This window comes from Copadichromis virginalis, linkage group LG22 (assembly GCF_057382275.1).
Source record: "Copadichromis virginalis isolate Kocher_CV1m ecotype Utaka linkage group LG22, C_Virginalis_male_GT1.1, whole genome shotgun sequence".
Lineage (NCBI taxonomy): Eukaryota > Metazoa > Chordata > Actinopteri > Cichliformes > Cichlidae > Copadichromis > Copadichromis virginalis.
In genome coordinates this window covers 17,292,473-17,317,248 of record NC_140638.1, presented here as the reverse complement: position 1 = coordinate 17,317,248, position 24,776 = coordinate 17,292,473, and the positions used below count along the sequence as shown (strand labels likewise).

Sequence of the window (24,776 nt, the reverse complement as noted above, 5' to 3'; positions counted from 1 at the left end):
TTTCATACCTGACTCTTACTGCCTTGTCAACAAGTTGGGGCGGCGCCATCGTGGAAGCTACACTAATCTTTCATGTTGTTTTGTGAGCCATGTGGGCGTCCTTCTTCAGCACAAAACGATAGACTAGAACACTTCGAGGTGTCTGATGCCTGGATGAATTGCTGCTGCGGAGGGCTGGAGAATATCCCAGCTGTCATAGGGCGTGAGGCAGCATACACTAGGGCTGCACGATTTTGCATAAAATGAGAATCACAATTTTTTGGTTTAGAATTGAGATCACGATTCTCTCACGATTTTCTTTTCCAATATAAATATTTATTGCACTTATTAACTGCACATCAACTTCGTAACAGTTGAAACTGAACATAAAAACAATAAATAAACATAAAAACAAATGTCTCACGTTTTGTGGTTGCCGCAAAATGTTGTACTGCTTGAAATTCCGTCTCCACCGTTGCTCGACGCTGCGTGTATAGAGCAGGTAGTGCAACAATAGAAAAATAGTTGCAGGACGGCACTGTGTAACGTTTGTCTAGGGTGTTGATCATTTTCCTAAATCCCTCTTTTTGCTCAGTGTTGATGGGAGCCATATCTTTGGTCAGGTGATAAGTGATAGCCTCCTAATTTCTTTGTGCCTGCGGGAGTTCGACGGGTATAGGGAAGCGCTGTATAAGGTTCCCGTTATTGATGTTTGGGTGGTTGACCGGGACGGATTTTCTCCTGTCACTTTCTCGTCATCCCTGACGTGCTCTCCGTTGTTTTTTTCCCTGCTAATGTTAGCATCACACGGCACAGCTTCTGTACCACGTGGTATAAGGCTCCGCCCTTGTCATTTGTCAAGCAGGAAGAGTGAGCGCTTGTTTTCATGCAGATTACGTCCCGGATCAAAATGCGGTACAGTCGTTGTCGTCTTTTTTTTTTTTTTTTTTTAAATCGTTGTCATTTGGAAATGAGATCGCACATAAGTATGAATCGAGATCGCGATTTTCTAACGATTAATCGTGCAGCCCTAGCATACACCCTGGACAGCCTATCACAGGGCTAACACAGAGAGACAGACAGCCATTCACATTCACACCTACGGCGAATTCTGACTCACCAAGTATTCCTTTGAACTTTTGGAAGAATGTAGAGTACATGGAGAGAAACCACAGGGAGAACATTCAAACTCAACACAGAGAAACCCCGGTCGCCCAGTGGATTCAAACCCATGACTTCCTCGCTGTGAGGCAAAATTGCTAACCAGTTTACCAGGACCTATGGCATATTTGCGTTTTCTGAATTTTGCTATCAAAAGGTATCAACAGCTTTGGTACTGATGACATCCCTAACTTAGAAACCTTTGTTGTGACCTGAAATAACCCGATATAAGAAAAACGCTGTTGGTGAGTAATATGGTAGGATTGAAACAATAAAAAGGAATTACAACATCCTTACCACACGTATATTAATGTCCCTGAAAATATATACTAGCCATAAAAGAACATGCACAGACACACAATTAATTTGATAAAAAAAATATGCACTGAACCATGCTAAGCAAGTCTCACAGCAATTTACACATTTCATTCAAAGATCTGAGAGACTAATTGAAAGATGTTCCTGCATAATACCAAGATAAGTTACTGAAGACAGCACACCAAACAGTTTTTATATGGTGCCTCAGTCCAGCGTCTCAGCAGATTAAAAATACAATTAAGGGCCCCGCAATAAAACATATGGCGAGCAGTTTATAGGAGGAACTACCACGGGTATGCCGTTGACTTTAATTTGCACTTATCTGCTGAGATTATAACGAAGAATAACGGATGTTTCCATGCAAACACCACAAACAAAGTAAGAAAACCATTACAACATCTGGTCTATAAAGCGGACGATGCTAGCATTCACACACACATGCAGATTAATGAAACACAATCAAACCAGGGTACCTCCACCCTGCCTTCACCGCCACTTCGACATGCCTCGCCCACTCTGCCAAACCGCGATAAAACTGATGTGCAACACTCAAATTAAAAGGTGGCTGCAGTTAAGACACCCTCATGTGGTGCTCTTAATTAGTACATCTCCATTTTAATTAATAAAGCCTGTCAGCCTGACAGACATCAATAATTTAAAACAGACAGGTCAGTGAAGCTTTACAATTGATGGCCCTAATTAGAAATAATGTGTGCAGGTGGGAGGGACTTCAGCAGCGCCGGGTTTATGTTTGGGTTAGACTTGCAAATTCCTAATGGTACCACAATATTTTTGTGCCCCTGGGTCAGTGTAATAGTACTGATATCAAATTATGACAGAAATTGTAAAATCTGTGAGACATCACTTTGAGTTCTCTGTGTTTTTTAGAGCATTTTTGCTACAGCATGCGAGACATGAAACACACAGAAACTGGGAAACAAGGTAGTAGACTGCAGCTTAATTCCAAAAAAAAAAAATCGAACAAACGTGCTTAAACAACAAGCTGCAATATATATTCCAAACCTGTAAGCACATTCTTAAAATGTCTTAGTATGGCAGAGCAGCACACAAATGCTTCACTATTTGAATATTTGTTTAATGGGTTTTCTGCTGAAAAGTCACACATGCATAGACTGGTCGGCAATCCCCTTGAAACCACTGGTTGCTAGGGAAAAATATGTATTCCTTATTTGGTTGCTGGAGGTGACTGACACCAAAAGTATTGACTTCCTTTCACACACATGAACATCCCATTCTTAATCCATAGGGGTTTAGGATGATGTCAGCCCACCCTTTACAGCTATAACCCCTCAAACCTTCTGGGAAGGCTTTTCACAAGGTTTAGGAGTGTGTGTATTGGAATTTTTGACCATTCTTCCAGAAGCACATTTGTGAGGTCAGATACTGATGTTGAACGAGAAAGCCTGGTTCACAGTCTCTGCTCTAATTCATCCCAAAGGTGTTCTGTCGGGTTGAGGTCAGGACTCTGTGCAGGCCAGTCAAGTTCTTCCACACCAAACTCACTCATTCATGTTTTTATGGACCTCGCTTTGTGCACTGGTGCACAGACATGTTGGAACAGGAAGAGGCCATCCCCAAACTGTTCCCACAAAGTAGGTAGGATGAAATTGTCCAACATGTCTTTGTATGCTGAAGAGTTCCTGAAACTAAGGGGCACGGGTGAGTGAATACTTTTGGCAATATAGTGTATCTATTGAGATTTGTGGGGTATTTTGGGAGCCTCTACAGTATTGGCATGCATGTCAATAATGCTATATGTAAGACTTTGCTGTAGCTTCAAACAAATATTACACACATATTGTCATTTCAAAAGCACAGCAGCCCACGTAATCCACCCTGTTGCTTTTCTTGCTTTTGTTCAGCATCTGTTCACTAGTTAAATGTTTGAGCTTTGAGGAAATCTAAGTAAAATCCACATTAACTTTAGGTCATCATTAGTTCTTATGTTTGAATACGATGTGTGCCACTTGATAATGCTGTTAATTAGTACTACCTTATATACACACACACACACACACCACAGATGAGAATAATGCACATGCGTCAATAGGATCAATGGGTGCTTTTCTTTTCCTACAGCACTCAGCAATCAGTCCATTAAAAATGGGGACTATAGATTAGTCCACTGCAGCAGCGGAGGGCCCACAGAGCTAACGTCACACAAACACTGGGTTTTAACCACTGCTGTATACATTTCAGGCATATGACAACTGAATACAAAACCACTTGATGGAAAACAGTGATAGAACAAATGAGCAAATTTCTGGTATTTTCCGAGAGGCTTTAATTCATTGATAAATTGTGATTCTGTGCTGTCACGTCAAAGCATTTAGTCACCCTCCCCTGACAGTAATAGTGAACATTATTGCCACGTTATCTTTATTTACGGCCTCAATACCTGTTTTACCCAAGTTTTTGCTGATGGCTTCAAAACAAATGTGGGCTATAATGAGTCAATTACACTGATAGACATCAATAGTGGACATCTTGAGTTTCAAATACATTATTTAGACCAAGTCAATCAAACCACATGCAGTGAACCTTCAAATTAAGACAGGAGATCATTAATGTTTGTAATTAGTGTGCCAGATGTATGCTGGTGCTTTCAAATCTCCATCGTTAATGTCAGTGTAAATCCCGGACTACACGGATGTTCAGAGCAGAGTTTTTAATAACTGCGCCATCCAATTATGAAATCAATTGAAATGAACCACTCAAACCCAACCTGACCAACAACTCCACTGCAAGACAGCTTATCCATAATTCTACAATTTTACAGCCACAATCCAGGCTATAAGCTAAAGCCCAACCAATACTACATATTTAGGTGCTAAAGACCACAGCAGGTGTTACTCCTGTCAGCAAAGAACAGGAAAGTGAGAATACAATTCACACACAAAATTTGGGCAAAAATAATCTCAAACTGGTTTGAGATTATAGACAAGAAATAATGCAGTACTGACAGTAAATGTGGTTCCAAACAGGTACTAGCAACGTGTATCTGACAAATTGTTTAAGAAGTTATATATATTATTATGTTCGGGTACTCATATATTTGTGATAGACAGAAACCTGCCAGTAATATCAGTCATGCCGAGCCTTTTAAGTTACAGGATATTGAATTATGTATAAATGTAGCTGGAGTGCAGTCTGTGCAGGGGGAAGAATAGGTGTAAGGTATACTAGCAATCACAGCCCAGCCAATAGCATAAAATATTTTTTTGATTTATTCAGCCTATAACAGTCTTTGTCGCTTTTTGACCCTGACCTGCTCGAACTTATATTATTTTTTATATTAAGCTTACCCAGACCCATGGGTTAGAGGTCAACTTGCACATAACTCACTATGAGAGCCCAACAATAACACACACCTTGCCTGCACACTTCCTGCGTCCAGCGCTTTGGCAAAAGTTCATATTGGATTCAGGCCAGCCGACTAATCCATAGCTACCTATTCCCCCATGTACACTAGCAGCACACTTAATTAAAAACCCATTTGCATATAAATTTAAACTCACAATTATACTCCTGTCAGGTTTGTTGTTCTCGGGAGCGAGATCCTTTCAAATGTCCTGGCAGACCAACTCAGTGTGGCTCTCACTTGCGTGCCTCAGATATTGAGAGGAGGAAGAGGAGTTTGCCTTTGATTAGTCTACGTGTAATAAATCTAAAGCTTCATTAACAGCAGGGTGAGGTTGATCTGTGAATACTGTATTTGAGATTAGATGGCGGCAGCAAATCCTGCTGAACAGAGTTAGCCAATTTAACCTACTTTCTTCACTTATCAACAACATGTCACCAACTTGTGGAGGCAGAACCCCTGAGAAACAACAGGCATGATATTTAAGTAATCCATGCAGGCCTCTGTTTAATAAGATGCGCTCCACGAAAAAAAAAAATCCTTCATGCGCGAAAGCTCCAACGACACCCTGCGGCACATGCGCTGCTTTTTTGTCTCAGCTGGGTTTCACGTCTCCTGTGCATTTATTCTTTATCCCCACAGAGAAGATCTAATTTGGGCTCATTACGCTGAGTTATATTTTACTGAGACACCAAAGATGTAAAATGGGAGGTTAGAGAGAAAGGGTGTGGTATTGCACTGATGCACGTGATAGTTACCGCACAACCCTGACACTAATTAGATTGTATCAGTCTAATTTGGGCATGTTTACACTGGTTAGCTGATCCTCTCAGAATTGATTTTAAGATTCTGCTGATCCATTATAAAAAAAAAAAAACATACACAAAAAAAAACCCATATGCACCTGGTACCGAGATATGATCAGAGACCTTTTAACCCCACATAAGCCAGAGCCAACACCTTGAGACGATCCCTAGTGGCTGCTGGGGCTTCTTCTATCAGGGCTCCACGACAATAAAGCATAAAAATAAAGCTGTCTTTATCCTACTCTAAGGCTAAGGCAAGATAAAAAAATCTAAGAGTGATTTAATCGGGATGCAATGAATGTGAAATCCTGAGCTGATATCGATGTTTAAAACGATTTGGCCAACAGATGATACAGACGTCATTATTTATCTCCCCTCGTGTTCAAGAGAAACAAAGAAATCTTTGTTTTAAGCTCCTTCAGCTCTGAGTCACATGCTCTTTAACCCTTTAGCCTGTACAAACTGTAGTGACACAACAGATGAATATCGGCCACTGACGTTCAATTAAAAGTTATTTATACAGCACCAAATCAAGCATCTTTAAAGTTTTCTGATCAGTGTTCAGGTTTTATTCACCACAGGACATCCAGTGGTGTTTGGGGTGGGAGCTACTGGGTGGCCTGTAAACACACTGCATCCAAATGTGTTTTTTTCCTTCTTTTCTTTTGTTCTCTCCATTTTCCATTTGCTTGTATTTAAGGAATGTGCTAAAGGAAAAAAACTTTTTCCTTTAGCTTTAAATAAAAAAAAAAAAACTAAATAAATAAATTAAAAAATCCCAGCTAAGGCTGCCATCAAAATAAATCACAACATTCGTATTTTCAGAAGCCGTTTTTATGGTTCAAAAGCAGGAACGCTGATTTACACATGCTGAACAATGTTCCTTTTATATGAATACAAACACGTTTCTGTTATTTTTAGCTGTGTGTGGTAAAGCCAATCAGATTGTCGGAATATTTGCCTCAGCACACCTGGTTTGGTCAAACTGTTGTGAGGACAAAAAAAAACCCCATCAACATCCAATCAGATAAAGGCCCACTGAGATTAGGAAAGTTAGACAGTGGAGGAGAAGGAATGATTTGTCTTTTCAGATAGTAATCTTCTGGTTTCTAAACTCCACTGGCATCCAAACCAAGAAAACTGTTTTCTTTGGCAAATGCACAGTGCGCTTTTTCCCTCCCTCTCTCGCTTTCCCTCTATGTCACTCACTCTTTCGAAAACCCACGCCGCTCCCCTATTTTCTCTTATTTCGAAACTCGAGCGCCGGCGCTCACCGCAAACACAAACACGTTGTGCAAAAGCAGCGAGAGCTGCAGCGGTGTTTCCAAAAAGGTAAGAAAACTCCATAAACACAAACAAAACCACCGAACAGCAGGAAAACAAACTGATTACAGGCCGTGCCACTTTATCAAAAGACAAACGATAATTTGAGAGTCCCTCTGGGCCTCTTTTTGTCTTTGGCCTTGTTCCATGCCTGAGTTGGCTGATGCAGGCGGCTCTGAGAGTGGAGCACATGGTTGGCTCAGCGCACTAAACTGGGTGATCTGCAAGCACACTGATCAACAATAAAAAAAATGACAATAACAAAATGCTCTTGGCAACAATGCTGGTTTTGAAGTTGGTCCCCTCCCAAATTCCAGTCCACCCCACCAGACTCCTTGTCATCAGTTACCATAATTAAATTACATGTGTAACTTTGTTGAGCTTTTATGTATTAAAAAAAGAAACAAGGAAAGAAAAAACATCATGGAGGAACAGCAAGGGGTCCAGTCATTTAGAAATACATGAATAACCTCTGTTAATGCTAGACAGATTTGGGGTGGGGTGGGGGGGTTGCTGGCTTTCTGAAGAGAAGAGGATTTAAACCCTCAGATCTGCTGTTTTGGGATTTTGTAATAACAAGCAAAGCACTCTTGATTTTGCCTTCATCTAGGGTTATACTTCACTTCCCCTGCTAGCAATTAGTCTCCTGAATGCTATTTGTCAAGAGCCAAGCCATTCGTTTTCCACTGGTCTGGCCCCACTAGCTCTTGTTACAATTGGCCGTTTCCTGAATAAAGAAAACATAAGCCCTTGGAGGAAGGAGCAGACCCAGCAGCTGGCTGAGACTACAGTCTGACAATGTTTAACCATGTCTGATAATTCAGCAAAGACAAACATGGCAATAAACAAATCAGAACCTGCCGCAGTGAGCAAATCTTTCTACTCTTAATGTGCAGAATAAATCTTTTTTTTAAAGACAAAAAAAGGAAATCATTTCTGAGCGTTTGAGGGTTGTAGTGATGGAAAAAAATATCAGTCAACACATGTCAATCATGCAATGCCATCGATTTCTGTTTGCAGGACTCATAAAAAGTTGCCAAAGCAAGCATCCTGCAAACAAAAGCAATGTACGCAGCTACTCGATAAAGCACAGAGAGTTGGACAAGCTGGCAGAAGCATGAAATGTAGTTACAAAAAGCCCCCCGAGGTCCAACATCTTATATGGCACACTGTCATTTTTCCTCTAGTTTCCCAATGATTGCAGAAGAGGCATTTGGGTACTTCACTGAATCCCAGCGAGGGAGGGAACCTATTGTATTCTAGGTTGCAAGGGATCTGGAGAGCCATCAAACAGCCAGACATTTTCTTGGTAAATCACAAGTTGAGAGGGAACTTTTTTTTTTCAGAGCGCAATTAACAACCTCAAGGTCAGACTTCTCTGGAGAGTTCTCTCTGACAAAAATCCTCAGGCATTTTCTCCCTTTCCTCTCTCTTTTGCTGTTAACTTAATAGCTACACATGCTCTCTCAGCTCCGTTACCTTCTTCCCCTCCGCTGTATGCACAAATTTCCCCTCAGTGCTTGGGCTTCCTTGGGCTCCCTCGTCCCTTTGCCACCAGTGGGGCGATCGTGGCTCAAGAGTTGGGAGTTCGCCTTGTAATCGGAAGGTTGCCGGTTCGAGCCTCGGCTTGGACAGTCTCGGTCGTTGTGTCCTTGGGCAAGACACTTCACCCGTTGCCTACTGGTGGTGGTCAGAGGGCCCGGTGGTGCCAGTGTCCGGCAGCCTCGCCTCTGTCAGTGCGCCCCAGGGTGGCTGTGGCTACAATGTAGCTTGCCATCACCAGTGTGTGAATGTGTGTGTGAATGGGTGGATGACTGGATATGTAAAGCGCTTTGGGGTCCTTAGGGACTAGTAAAGCGCTATATAAATACAGGCCATTTACCATTACTCCTCGCCACCTCCCTCCCTCTCGTCTCTTTGCCCCTTTGTCTTCATTACAGATAAACGTTACTCTGTGGTCAGCGGCGACACAATTTCTTCCCCAGTGTGGGAGCAGGTTTAAAATTGGTCGCAGGTGTGCAGCGGATGAGACCTTTGGATCTTAATCTTGAGGCAATAATGGAGCTGTATACTGACGAGGTCACTGTGGGGATATCTAAAGAAAGAGCTTAGAATCATACCTGCTCTCAGGGGCAGCAACAATGAACTTTCCATCTTCTTGATTGTGCAAGCACACTTTATGAATTGGGCTGAAAATTGATTTTCTTTTTTTTTTTTTTTTGGGGGGGGGGGGGAGTCTGCTTTTGCACAATTATAATCCACAATTATTCTTCTTCAATGCTGAAACTTTATTAAGGGGCAAACAAGTCATCTGCACATATAGACATTTGCTTTATCTTCCCATGTCTCCTGTCTCTGTCATTACTGTGTCTGCCGAATGAAGGCAGAAAAATAATGTTCAGAAACAGAAGAGAGGTGTCTTTCAGGTATAAATGAAAGTAGAGTACTGTACAGAAGTTCATTTGTTTAAATTTATTGCGATGAAAATAGGAAGGTAGTGCAGCGATTTATTGAAAAATGGAAAAATCTATGGAAAAGTGGCTTATGACTTCAAATGGTATTTATGTGACTTTCATTTTTTGGCTCACGAAGTGAAATAACTAACAAATCCCTAATAATGACAAAGTTGCTGATGTGCAAAAAGGCAGTAACACAAACAACCCCAGAAAAGACTTAAAAATACAAGATCTGATAAGGCCAGAGCATTTCAGCATGTTTGACTGTTTTTGCTTTTTTAGCAGCTTTTGGTTCAGATGCAGATGGAAATTGTCAAGCTAAAAAAAACAAAAAAAGTGAAGTGTAACCTTGACTTGTCAAATGAAGATAACACTTGCTATCATTTCACAAAAGTCTGTACACAGAATTGGTTTCAAGGACTTCTTCTTAAATGTTCGTATTAGTGTTTCAACAAGTGGCAGCCAGAGCTTCATTAGAACAAAGCAGGGAAAAAAACCAAAACATAATTACAGGGTTCTTTCCAAGTTTACTGTGAAAGATCTGCTGCCCTTCATTAGAGTGGATAGTGGGTTTAGGTACCATATCCTAACCTCTAACCATGAGATTGGAATTAGTGCGATCTATTCTGACAATCTGACACGACTAGTTTTTGTTATAGCACAGCCCCCGACTCCAGAAGCACATTGCAAAACGCCATCATGCCATGGCAATGTGCTAAAAGTAGCCATGGCAGCCATTGTTAGCTTTTCATTTCACACCCAAATACGCAAAGGTGTTCATAGTTTAAAACCAAATCTAACTTTAGTCATTGGTTGCTTCTATATACACACGTATTTAAGAAGTATTGCACACAGTGCTCATGTTTTTGGTGCCTTAGAGATGTCTGCACAGTCTAAATAAGATCACAGCATACATAATCCAGTTGGAATTCTGGCTGGAGAGCCAATTTGGATTTTCGGAGTGCTGTGTGTGAGAGGGAACTTTTTCTGAATGTGACTTATAAGACATCTCCCCGTGGCTACAATGTTTTTAGCTGGCCTCAGCGGGAGGAGGTGCAATCACTAGACAACATGAAGTTGGTCTAGTGATTGCACATAAACTTGAGCAGCAAGATAATCAATAAGACATCCAACCATAAACACATAAATATCAATATTTTTGCAATCCCCATCCAAAGGACAAGTATGAAATTCCAGTCTAATCTATGCGATAGACCTTTCTTCCTTCTTAATGGGCCATAAGGCAGCTTCTAATCAATGACTCATCAACAAATAACAGTTAAATTTAAGGCAATAGCTCAGGATGGAGTGATAAAGTTGCACAAATGGGAAACTTTTGCTGTACTTTTCAGCAAGTTGCCATTGATTGGACTCCAGCAGCAGAGTGAAGGCAGGTAATGAGGAGTGATGTCCAATAACAGCAAAGTGCTTTACAAGGTATTAGGGTTTCACATTTAATTGAGAAAGAGTGTTGTTCCTTTATTAGATAGAACTTCACTGTCGTGCACTGCTGCCCACCAATGGTTAACTGCTCTATTGTGGAAATGGCTTATGTGGGGAATTAGTCTGGTGGTCTAAAATAATATTTGTGTGCACGTGTGTGTGCACGTGTGTGTGCACGTGTGTGTGTGCAGTGTAAAGAGAACCACCGAATGAGTAAAGAAATAACTAATGCATCATAACATAATAATTATTTCCAGTTGTATAGGGTTATGTTCTGCATGTAGGATCAGTTTGGAATATGTGCCACAATGTTTATACCACATGAAAGCAACAACTGTACACGCGGGCTATAAGGGCAAAGTATTCTGCAAGGCCACGGTGTCTTTGCTGTGTAGCAGGAAAGACGCTCAACAGGGTAACTGTTGAGAAACCACCAGAGAGGCATGCCGTTTAAATAACAATACCCATAAATGCTTCTGCAAGTTAAAGAAACAGCATCCAAAAGCAACATTTTGCTGAAAACCTTTTAATATTCAGAACACAGATAGAATCCTAAATCAACAAAATGTCTGGATCGGTTTATAGAGGACCTATTATGCTCATTTCCGCCTCCATATTTTTACTCTTGGATTCTACTAAACTAGCTTTATGTGAGTCACGATTCATAATAATCCACATTTATCTTATAGTAGACACTGGTGTAGTTCACGCTATGTCAGGAAGCAGTTTTAGCTACCCTCTCCCTCCCTTGAAGTCAACTTTCTTGTCTCGATCACAAGGAGAAGGTTTGAAAAGCAGTTCTTTGAGGCATGTTCTCAGACAGCTGTCTGCCCGAGATGACATCATCCACATTAACAGTAGAAAAAAAACAAACAAACTGTTGAGTGTTTACATCAGTCTGAAGCCTTACTTGCACATACACATCTATGCAACTATATATCTATCTATTTATAATAAACACACACACACACAACACTGTATGTTGGAAGAGTGTAGCATGTGTGAGGCCATATAATAAAATATTTATGTAATGGAGTAAAGCAGACTCTTGCCAAATTATCTTGTAAACTATGTGCTGCAAAATTGGCTTCGAGGATCAAATAAAATACAGGATGTCAGCCCACATAAGGTCTGTCCTATTTGTGAGATGACATATCTATGTCATAAACTTTTCGTGAACTTTGCCTGTACCACTCTAGCCAAGCTGCCTGCAGGATAGGAATCAGACTGTCACTGCTAGAGAATTTCATATACACAGTCCTACCTAGCGTGGGGGACGTCAATGCTGGAGGAGACTACTTTGCGTTTCTGCTCCAGCAGGGACACCGATCGGGTGTCAGAGTCCCGGCTAACACGTTTTCCGTCCGTTGAACGCTGCTCCTCCGCTGGCTCTGGGCTCAGACAGCTGCCCTCCACCTTCTGGCCATCTGGAGCTCCGTTACTGGAGCTCTGCTGTAGAGAGGCGAAAAAAAGAAATAATTCAGTGCTTGTGCAGAAATACCACATAAATAAGTTGGAAGAAATGATGAAGTAGCAATCAGCTCCTTCAAATGGCCTCTTTTTTTATTTAACAAGGTCATAATGATAAATATCTTTTGCAATTCTGTTACTGGTGAAGAACACATCTACAGAATGAGTCCATTTCAATTTATTATTAAAGAGAGTAACCAAAAGTAAAAATAGACAGAAAATAAGGTCTGGGCATTGGCTGCCTCAAAACCTGGCAGCTAAAATTTGAATTTGAATGTTTACATTTCAAATGTGATAGAACACAGTCTAAATACGGTTTAAGAAAATTTCCACATTCTTGGGCCTAAAAAAAGTCTTTGCCAAAACACACTGGACAGAGTAAAAAATGAACAGTGGTCAGTCACAAAACCAGTCTATTATTCTTCCTGCAGACGTTTTGGAGGGATGAGGTTTTCCACAAAAGACTGCACTGTCATGAGCAAAAATATAATAAAACATTACATAATAGCACCACACTTGCTTTTAAAGTAATTTGTTTAAAAAAAAAAGAAAATTCATTTTTAAAAACAGCATCATCTGTACTTTCACAAACACCATCAGGTTTTAGTGGAAGAAATGTGAGCAATTTATTGATAAGGCCAGAGAGTGAAAGAAGGGTTTGCATGTATGTATGTATCACAGCCACCTTATTAGGAACATCTGCTTAACTCCTTGGTAACACAAATATCTAGTCAACCAATAACATTTCAGCAAGTTGATGCATTTAGCCATGCAGACATGCTGAAGTTCAAACTGACCATGAGAATGGCGAGGAAAGGTCATTTAAGTAACTTTGAATGGGGCATGGTTGTTGGTGCCCAAAAGGCTGGGTGAGGATTTCAGAAACTGCTGATCTACTGGGATTTTTCCCCACATAACCATCTCTATGGTTTACAAAGAAAGGTCTTAAAAAGAGACAACATCCAGAAAACTGCCAGACCGGTTCAAGCGGACAGGACGCTGGTTACAACCAGTGTGTGCAGACGATATGGTCAGAATTTGGCATAAACAACAGTAAAGTGTAAATCTGTCCTTACTAGGCCTTACTTGAAATTGATGGCCTTTCCGGCTTTTTAATGCTTAAAAAAAACAAATTATATATATTATTATCCTAAGTCTTTGGTCCCAGACATTCTTATACACAGAAAAAACCCTATCATTGTATTTTAAACAAATACATAGAGAGGAAGTATATTTCACTGGTTTCACTACATCATCACATTGGTTACTTATCTCCCATAGCCAAGCCTCAAACAGAGTGGCTTTGTCAGATATAAGAAGCAAGGGTTGGATCAGACTGAGAAACTTGGGGACACTGCACACTTATTCAGTAACTTCTCAAGAAATAAGAATATAGGTCAACCCTGCTGCATTGCATTGGTTTTACTTAGAGCTGGGCAATATAAGATTTTTTCATATCACGATATGTTTTTTTCGTTTCAGGCGATAACGATATCTATCACGATATAAGCCAAATAACTATATTTGTAAGATTTAAATGTGCCGTTGCTCACAAGTAAAATGTGAAATAATCAGCAGCTTGTTTTTATTTAAATATTTATTTCCCATAATAAGTTCAACAGGGTAGATGTACTTAAGGAACATGAGACTTTTTCAGATAAATAAAGGCAAATATTGCAAACTACACAAAAGGCAGCCGCTAAAGCGTTTAAGTTTCAAAATAGAACAAACAAAACAGACTAAATTGTCAATTCCACTTAGAAACAAAATATTAATTCTAAAAATAAATCTTAGTTTGTTTTACAGAAGAACAGACAAAATTGACTAACTTTTGTCAATATCAAATAAACTGAGAACTAAAAGGAAATTCTCAATCTCTCCTTGTTGTATAGCTGAGCTTTTCAAACAGTTTTAACAGGTACTTTAGTCTGACAAAAGCCGAATGACGAATTAGCGCTTCCAGTCAGAGATTGAGCATGCACCGCTTTATTGTATTTCCAGACTTGTTTTCGGCACAATTTACAGTGCGTGCTATTCTGTTTTTTGTCAGACTTGAAATAGCCAAAATACTTTCACACTAAGGAACTTCTATGGCTCTTCCGTTCGACAACCATCATCTGTTTTCTCTTCGGTAACCTTCGGTCACGCTCTCGGTTGATTTTTCTCTAGTCGGCGCACTCTTTTCCTCCATTACCCGGGCGGCACGGCGGCTGGCTGCTTCCCAAACAAATACACATGTGCGGCTTGGCACTTGTGCTGTACGTAACAAGTCACGTGATGTGACGCTGCGGCTGTGATTGGTTCGGCTCTGCGCTACTTAATTTGGATTGGCTGTTCTTTTTTTTCTTTTTTTTTTAAGAGGACAAGAGCGGTGAGGTCTATTGCAATAGTTTAATTTTTCTATCGAGAAAAAGTTATTTCGCAATACATATCGTTATCGTGCTATCGCCCAGCTCTAGTTTTACTGTAAGACTACAGATTTCATAACGTAAACATTGTGTTTTATTAAATAAGAATCAAACTGTCAACAGAGACTATAAAATGTTGACTAACATCATAGTTCACGGAAGCCAAGGAGCATTTTCACATAAATAGTCATCTTTTATGTACAGTCTATTGCCACAACCAAAGTAATGGTGTTTATTAATTAAATAAATCCTTAAAGGGTAATAAAAACAACATTTTTTTTTGTTACGGCAAAATAAAGTCTCAGATAAACTGCCTGTTTTATCTCACAGACATACTGATTCATCTTGCTACGATTCGGGCAACATTGCAGAAGCAATAAAAAAGCAGAATGAAGTTCAAGGTAGACTGGGGTAACCAGCAACAATGGCTTTCTTTGTTTCAGGGCTTCAGCCATTAAGGTGACCTGCTCTGGCAAGATTGTCGGATCAAAAAACAAGCGCAAATGCACCCACCAACACAGACACACAAATACACACGCACCTCTGTTTGTAGCTAAAGCCACGGTGATCTTAGAAAAACACACTGAGAAAATGGCAAAACAAAAGCAGAGTGACACACACAGCTGCCCACACCGAGCGCTGAGGAGAATGGCATTCAGGCCAGTGTGTGTCTGTTCGTGTGTGTGAACTAGATTAGGGCTGAACGATATATCGCATTTGCGATAATATCGCGACATGATCAAGTGCAATTTTCTAACCGCAAAGGCTGCGATTATACTCTGGACATGTCCAAATTCATGGGCTGCATCCTCCTGAGGCCGCATTTGTAGACCGATTACGTCACAGCGACGCGCCGAAGGCTGTCCAAATTACTACCATATCCCAGAATTCATAGCGCGGCCCAGCCAAACTCCAGTTTCCAACAATGGCGGCCACTACTAAGTTTTAAAATTACTCATACTAATCTTTCTGGGTCACAAAATAAACTTTTAACATATTTTCAGGCGAGAAAGTAGTTGTGTAAACATCAAATATCTGCTTGGTTTATCAAGATATCCCATATTTGCAAAAGTGCTTCGACGTTTTCAGAAGCGTCTGCTACCCACCAGCTCGACAGCTAGCCGGGAGCTCGAGGGTTACTGATGCGGCCGAGAACGGCACAACTCCCGGCACATCATTTTCAGATCACCGCGGAGTTTCGCTGCTCGGGTTAAACGTAATATATAAGTCACTTAGACAACCTAAAAATGTTATTGTTGGGCTTTTTTCAGTGTTTTGTTTGTTCGTGAGTAAATCGGTTTGGCTGAGATTAAAGTTATTAGATTAGATAAAATAAAACTTTATTAATCCCCCGGGTGGGTTCCTCCTTGGTTTTCACACAGCTGACTAAACGTCAAACAGAAAACTTATTAAACAGAAGTATGAGACAGTCGAGAATTTACACCAGTGTCTGGTTATATTTTAGATAGCAAGAAGCAGACGGCCGAGTTTATTAAACTCCACCGAGACAGCGGTGACGCTAATCAGAACTAGACCGTCCAATTTCACGCCTTTAAATTTTAAAGGCGTGTTTGTGTGTGTGTGTTTATACAATTGCTATTATGTTTGCACTTTATGTGTAATGTTACTGACTGCAGAGATCAGTAAGATGTGTGTATTTTTTATTTATTAGTTTTATTTATTTAATATTATTTTTTAATTTAATGACTGTCTAGTAGTTCACAGATGTCGAAAAACTGTGTGTGGTAAAGCCACTGATTTTGTTTATGTATATTTCTGCAATCTGCACATTGTACTGACTTTCATTTTAATGTTTACACCAGGGTTCCTTGTCAGCACTTTATGCTCAGATGTTTGTAAGCTAAAAATAAACTATTGTGTATGTTCAAATATACTGTTGTGATTGAAGAAGTTAAATAAAAATGTCAGTCATCAATTCATGCATCACCTCATGTCATCATAACAGAGGTCTGTCTTCCAGGAAAGAACAGTTTAAAATTAATGTAATATAGTATTGGCCATACTATATGATGTATTGCTCGTCTTTGTTTAATAATACAGAAGACAAAGACCTTAAAAAATAATCGCATATCGCATCGCAATCGCAATATTGGGGCAAAAAAATCGCAATTAGATTATTTTCCATAATCGTTCAGCCCTAAACTAGATCATTATCTTAAAGCAGTGCAACAGGATTAGTCTTTACTGTGGAAAAGTCAACACACACACACAGAATGCACACGCCCAACACACAACACCATTCATTTCGATTAATGAGACAGAAAAAAAACATGACGAATGGATATCAAATATCATTCATGATATAGTCTCGTCACAAAAAATGCCCAGTGCTGTGCAAAATACACAATGAAAACACAAACTTGAGCAAAACAACAAGATGGATTACACCGGCTGGGAGAAGATTAGGTGTTGTGTGTAAGATGAGTGTATTCCTCGGATAAAACCAACCGTAATTCCTTCCTTTCACCGGGCTTATGAATTATAGCGTTGCAGAGAGCCAGGAAATTGTGAATCATGCCAAATCGGTGGTGAAATGTGAGTTGCATATGTCAAAGCTGGTGTGTGTGTGTGTGTGCGTGCGTGAGTGCCTGTGCAGAGAACAAATACCCGGAGTGTCCCTCCTCTCCTCATCTATCATTCTCGTTCTGTGTCCCACTCAAAGAGACACAAATTAAAACTCGTAACCTACTTACAGCAGTTTGTGAAGCGTAAAGATTCTTCTACCTGTGCAGGTCAAAGGTCATAATAAAGAATTTCAGTGGAAACCACGTCTGTTAGCTCATGTGGGTCTTTGTTGCTGGGAGGAATTTCTATTATGACTATTAAAAATAGTTCTGATAAAGACAGTTAATGGCTTACTCATAATCTCAGTTTTTCCAATATGGCATTCCTGGACTGAACCACATCCTGACCACAAGTTTAAAAAAAATGCAAACAAACATTGGCTTTTTTTAAAACACAATTTCATTCAAAAAAAGTGCAGCAATATATTTTTTGGATGTTTTAAATATTAAATTAAGGGGGAAAAGTGTATCATCCTCATACAAAAATATCCTGGCACATGGCAATAACATCACTTTTTTTTTTAATTAAAATTAACTTACAATATGAATACTTTGTCAAAATGACCCTTTGGCATGGTGCCTGGTGAGTCAATCTAATCAGGCTGGGCCAAATATCCTGAGCATAACATGTGCCAAACTGTGGGCTATAGCTGCCTGTAGGGTGTTATGTACAAATTGAAAAATCTACATTTTAATTACACAGCCCAAGGTGTCTAACTAATTTAAAAATAAAAGACAGATTTAAATGACTGTGTTTAGTTTGATTACTTTAGCTGGGCTCCAAATGATCTCAGCTGGATGCACTGTATACATTAAGGTTTAGTGAGTGGATGAAGTTATCACCTTTTTTATCCTTTTACTTATGATGTACTGGTTCCTTGACTTGAGAACATGTCGGTAACGCACAATAGCTTTAGCAGCTAAGGATGTTTGCTGGTGTCATCTTCTTTTATATTCAGAGTATTACTGACACACACAATAGACTGTGTATGAAAAATGAAAGTCGCTTCAAGGTCTGAAAAGGGAAGCCAATGCAGAAGAGTCTAACCAATACGGGATTTTTAAGACCAATTTCGACAGACATTTGGTGATTAAAAAAAATCGTATATTCTGATATTGCCAATATTTTTTTCTTTCAGACACACGAGACATACACAGATTTCTCTAATATTTGTAACGTGTATTTACTCGTGTACACTCTGACCGACTCCACTCAGGTCAGCTGGTTGTTGTGTAGGTAGCTTCCAAACCCGGTTTCGGAACAGAAAAATTGTGGAGTGCCCTCTGGTGGACAAACTATGCATCATCAACAATCATAACATCAGTGAAGGGCTCTTTCTCTGATTTCTTTTTCTTTTTTTTCCATCTGTCTTTATAAACGTCAATACCAACAGTTCAATAGATAACTAATAATGGCTGAAAATATCGGCCCACCGATAAATCGGTCGGGCTCCACTTAAGTCTGCATTCTTTTCAATGGCCAGCAGGCTGCAAATTTTTCAAACTCTATAACTGCCCCAATGTGTGATCTCATTAACAGTTTCTTAATGAGTTTATGAGCTCCATCACTACTTTTAAAATCATACTGAATACATTAGTGTCAAAAAAAGAGGCTAAAACCAACTCACTGTGTACCTGTCGATCACAAGTTGTAAACCAGTGAGTGTGTGGTGTCCCTGAGTCCACTTCTGATTGGTTACATCTTAATACCAAGATGATACTGGTAAAAATACTCAGCTCGAAGCTTCACAGCAGAACTTCACTAACCCGCCATTGCCATCTTAAATAGTCTATAAAATGGACACAGCTGGAGAGTCTTATCAGTATAACAAGTGGATGTAACACCTTGTAGACATAGTCCATAGTCTAGTATGGTCAATGTCAAACACTCAGAAGCAAATGATGGTAAATGAGCCTTTATGTACAAATTATTATTATTATTATTAGTAATACTTTTTTTTGTAGATAGGTTACCACTTATTATTTTTATTTTTATATATATATATATATATATATATATATATATATATATATATATATATATATATATATATATATATATATATATATATATATATATATATATATATATATATATATATATATATATATATATATATATATATATATATATATATTCATAACCTTCCTTCACCCTCAAAGGATTACTCATCCATTTCCACATGGGTGCCAGCATCCAGACTGGCTGTAGTTCCTGCTGATGTTGCTCAGCGAACCAATAAGCACAGCCAGCGACGGGCCCGCCTGAGATCACCGCCTTAGAACAAAGAGTCACAGCCTCTGTCAACAAGCTTGCTTCATTGACTCCCGCATCGGTGTGCAACAAACACAAACAACGACAGCTCCGGCCCAACAAGAAGTGAGTGAGATCTCTTTGTTAGCAGCTGGAGAAATCACCGTAACTTAGTTCTCACACAACATACATTTGCACAAAACAGCAAGTCAACAAGTGGCATCGCGCCCCCCCACTCCCGCCCCATGCAAAACAGGGACCATTCGTTCGCCATTCTGGGCACAGAGCCAAGCATCCAGATTCTTTGGAGCACGCCACCCGTTGCCAACCTGGGGGCGCCCACTTTGTCGGCCGTACAGCTGCTGCTGTTCAAACGGGGTGGCATGCTCTCACAAACAGCTCCTGTTCCAGGATTTAAAGCAGTCACATCTCACTCGTTAAAGATCCAAAACACACAACAGATGAAAATCACATTTATATTAGCGCCCTAATGCACACAAAAAGCAACACAGATGCACATGTGAATGCATACACACACAGACACACACGCACATACAGACCATACCCCTCCTCCTCATTTTATGGCTTGTTTTCGACATCAGCGGGAATTGAGTCGTGCTGAAAGAGAATTGACCATTGTGCTGACAGGAATACGTTCTCACCCTCAGCTGCACTTCTCCAGCCTGCGCTGGGGACTGTAACAGAATTGTGCAACAGCTTTTGTGTTGATCACTGCATGCACAACTGCAAAACGGGAGACCTAAGTTCACACTGCATTTCCCATCACTCACAGATCTAACAAGTCCCCCCGAAGAGCGGGTTTATCTTTGGGAAGATCTGGCATCTGTTTGTAACGATTTAAATAACAGTTTACGAGATTTATGTGCATTTTCGGGCAGAAGAGTACAATTTACTGCTGCAGGAACTGTGACAGATCCACAAACTGTGGCTCAACATTTCAGCTTTGGTCATAGAAATAAGACTGAAGATTACAGCCTGCAAGTTTCTGCATCAACAACATGAAAACACACACACAAGAAATGCAATCAAAATCACAGCATCAAAAAAAGTTGTTATTCAGCCACAAGCATTCCTCAGTCACTCCCTCGCTATAAAAAGGATGAACACAATACCCCACACACACACACTTCCCCTATGTTAGAAACAGTGTGCTCATCCAAGAGCTGAATTGGCCTTTTCTTCCTCGCACAATCTTTATTTGGGGCCACGTGACAGAAAAGCATTCAAGTTGGATTGCAAGGCAATCAGATCATCGCTTGTTAGGCCTACATCAGGACTGCAGATTTGGACACCGTCACAACTTACTATCTTGACTCTAATGCAACAAGAAGTGCGCGTGATCTCTTTTATAATAGCTCTTAAAACAATAACACCCTTGAGCAGAATGAGTGCACACAGAGACGATCGATTTTAAACTGTGTAACATGCATTAATATATGAATGAGAGAAAAATAAACAACAACAAAAAAAACCTAAATGTAATTAAGTCTTTAACCAAATGTGCAATTAAATGCCGGTTGCGCAGAATTATCTGTAAGAAATGTCACATTCACATACATATATGTATAAAATATAAGGCGGCGAGCATGCAAAAACCTCGGGCCGGTTATTTACATCAATCTAAAACGCTGCAGTCAGAGCGTGTTTGTTTGCCTCATCTTACCCACCCACTAGCCCACATAAACATTGCGCAGGCCCCATCAAGCCCTTTGTCCTATATATCTGATGTCGCCAAATGTCATGACAGTCCGTTATATGCTTCAATATGCAAACGACTCATTATAGCAATAACAGCATAATGCATTTTTTAAATCCCAGCCGGTTAAATCTCTCGTCCGCGGCGGCGGGAACGGCGGCGGTGACACCGTTAAATCCGCTCCGTGCAGGAAGCGGTTAAACGCTGCAAAACACCGCACAACAACAACAGTGAAGCGTCGCCTGCCGGTCGGACCCACGTACCTTCAGGCTGGACTTGAGTGGTCCTTTGGCTGCGGTGTGGTTGAAGCCCGAGGCTATCTCCTCCTCGGAGAACTCCTTGAGGCTCCCGTCTTGCATGAGCACGGTGTAGACGCTTCGCCGGGCTCCCGCAGCCGACAAGTCTCTGTTTTCCTGCTTGACAGCCTGGACCACTCCTGTCACCGGGGCACCGTCCCCCGTCGGACTCGGCGCATAAACGCGGCTGCCGAGGACCGAGCGCTTCACCAGGCGCCTCGTGTGCATCTCTAAAAACTGTTTCACTGTATTCAAAGCCGGCGAGCCGGTAAAATTAAATCATTAAGCGTCGAATTATAGCCGGTAAACAGCGTCGTGAAAAACACAAAACTGCAGCGGGTAGACTACGCGCTCCAACAGCCCTGACAAAATGTTAGAAAGGGGCAACATACTCGGAGGAGGGGGAAACTCCAAACAGCGTCCGGAATGCACCGCGCACAAGCACCCCGTAAAAAAAGAAACAAGAAACCGACCAGCTCTGAATTAGTAGCCGACGACTACGATTCATTCGCCGCTAAACAACCTCTACATCCAACCGGCTACCAATCTTCCTCCGTTCGACCTGTTTGTTTTCCTCTCTGCTCCCTGCGAGCTGAAGGGGCGGCGGGAAAACGCGGACTAATCGCCGTAGTCGTGAGCCGAGGCGACACTTATACACGATTATGTAAAAATGGTGGCTAATACAGGGCAAACAGCTTGAGCATAGAGGCACGGGAGCCAGCACGTCGAATTTTTCCGCCCCACACGGCTCTGTACCCCGACACCTCGCCGTATGTGTTACAAAAGATTGAAATTTGACCGTTAACCGGCTCCGGTTCCAACTACTGCCGCATCCAGTCCGCCGTCACCTCAGACCGAGCGGGGACTCTACCGGCGGAATGCTGCCTGTAAACATGTGCGGTCCGGCGGCCACGGCGGTCTCTAATTGGTCGGCGCTGCACACGCCTCCACAAGCCCCCACCGCTCCCCTTCTCCTCCGAAAGAAGGTAATGCAACCGGGGAGGATGCTCCATTGAAAACAATGACGCAAGGAGAGATTGGAAGCGAGAAGGGAGGGGGTTATGGCAGAGGGAAGAAAGGAAAAAGGCGGGAATTTAGGCTGTGGAAGAGAGAAGATTTGGACCAGGCAGCAAAGCTTCATGCTTTAACCTACTTGTACAGCCTACTTTTCAGGTGCCGTGGGACCTCTGAATTACTATGATCTGGTTAAAAATAAATAAATAAAATGAGCTGAACTGGTCTGCGTTTTTGCTTATAAAAACAACAGGTTATTTCCCTTTTTTTAACATGCCAGTTTTGTTCTGGTAAAACTGGTTGTCGAACATAAGGTCCGGGGACCATAATCGCCCTGGCAAAGACTTTAACCGGTCCCACAGTTTTATAACAAATAAAGGAGGGTATAACTTTGGACTCTTAAATATATTTTCACAACTTTTACTGCTGTTTTGTTTTTTATAGATGGATAGATAGATACAGTTGCATTGTTTTTTTTTTTATCATTTTTCATCTTTATACCAGCACAGTGGATTTTACACCAAGTGCAAACTTTCACTTTGAATTCAAGGGGTTGCATTCATACAGTCATTTTCATACAGATGCTCAAAAGTAATTGGAGAGTTAACCAAAGGACGATGATGTGGCTACTGATAGAAGTAGCAGGATAAACAGCAGGATGTGAAGTGTACAGGGCTACACTCTCCGGATAATGTCTCAAAGCATGCTGCAAAAGCAACCCAAAAGTTTCTCAAATCAAAGAAATTGGATATTTTTCAATTGCCAGGTCAGTCACCTAATCCCAGCCCAATAGAGCATGCTTTTCAGTCCCTGAAGAAAAAACTGAAACCAGAGAGAACCCCACAAACAAGCAAAGAGGCAATACAAATAAAAAAGATGTGCTGCTGTATACTAATGGACCTAATTGTACAGAACATCGTAGAGCAGGGATGTCAAACTCATTTTACATACTGGATCATATAAAGCCCATTGTCATCTTAATTGGGCCTGACCAGTGAAATTTGCTTTTTAGTCAGTGCAAAGAAGTTGATTAAAATGATTAAAATATAGTTAAAAGACCAAAATTTATGCTGTTCTTCACATTTTCCAAAGATGTCCAATAGGCCAGATTGGAGGCTTTGTTGGTCAATTCTGACCCCTGGGCCTTATTTTTGACAACCCTGCAATTGAGCCTGAAAAGGAGGGAAAGGAGTAGAAGAAGCAGAAAGACACAAAGAACCGAAAGGGGAGCAGAGGAGGACAGGAGGGAGACAACAACAGGTGTGAGGACCCTTCGATTAAACAGCATTATCCTTATAGGAAGAAGGAAAAAAAATACTTTACATACTTAGGGATGAATTTATATCATCATAAATACATTTTAATTTTCCAAGGATAGACAGCGCCCTCCATAACGTTTTAGAACTGTAAGAAAAAAGTCAGCAGGGTCTTATTAAACACTTGTGCCCAGGGGTCTCTAACTTGATGACCGGGGTAGTCCCCTTCCTTCAAATAATCTTAAAGCCGCCTCAGAGGGCTGTTAACTCTCATATAGCTGGCATCACGTACTAAATGAGACATTTAAAAGTGTGATTTCACAAGCTATCGCTCTCTGAGAACCAAAAAAGTCCCGGGATAAATCTCTCTCTTTTGAAAAGAAAGTTCAGTTTGATAAATCAAGTGTGCCAGCACGCTGATTCATCGTAATTATCACCCAGCGTGGCAGAGAAAATACACCAAAGAATGTTATCACAGAAACAAATGACCTAATTAATGTCAAACGTTAATGTTTTTGGAAACTCTTACCCAGCGTACAATCCTTCTACAAGACATCGCCCCAGAGAATTAAAAGACAAAATGGCACCATTTATTATACTTATATATTTAATAGAACAATTCATGTCATAAAATATTTACATGCACAGAATGGAAATTGGACAGAGTGGAGTGACAGATGTGGCTATAACCGCCAAACCAGGCTTTGCCCTTTAATCAAAGGCGGGTGTCACCATAGAGTTGTCTGATGGTCGTGAGCGGGAGGAGGGGGAGGAGAAGGGAGGGGGCGGGGGGCAAATCATCTCATTTAGTGAGGGTGCTTCTCCACTCCCCCCCAATCCCTATAAGGAAATATGTGTTTATCTGACCAACAGCTTGAGAGAATAATCTTTTGGTGCAAGTAAGCATC

The 24,776-nt window shown here is 40.8% G+C and overlaps 1 protein-coding gene across 1 annotated transcript in view; it reads right to left on the bottom strand.

The window, feature by feature from the left end:
- znf704 (zinc finger protein 704) overlaps positions 1-22,667 on the bottom strand; it is a 57,182-nt gene extending 34,515 nt beyond the window's left edge. Inside the window, exons 1-2 of the mRNA XM_085445861.1 lie at positions 21,566-22,667; positions 12,133-12,320 (exon numbers count right to left, since the gene is read on the bottom strand). Coding sequence (XP_085301987.1) covers positions 12,133-12,320; positions 21,566-21,826 — 449 coding nt within the window. The 5' untranslated portion in view covers positions 21,827-22,667. The remainder of the gene's footprint in view (positions 1-12,132; positions 12,321-21,565) is intronic.
- Between the last annotated feature and the right edge of the window lie 2,109 nt (positions 22,668-24,776).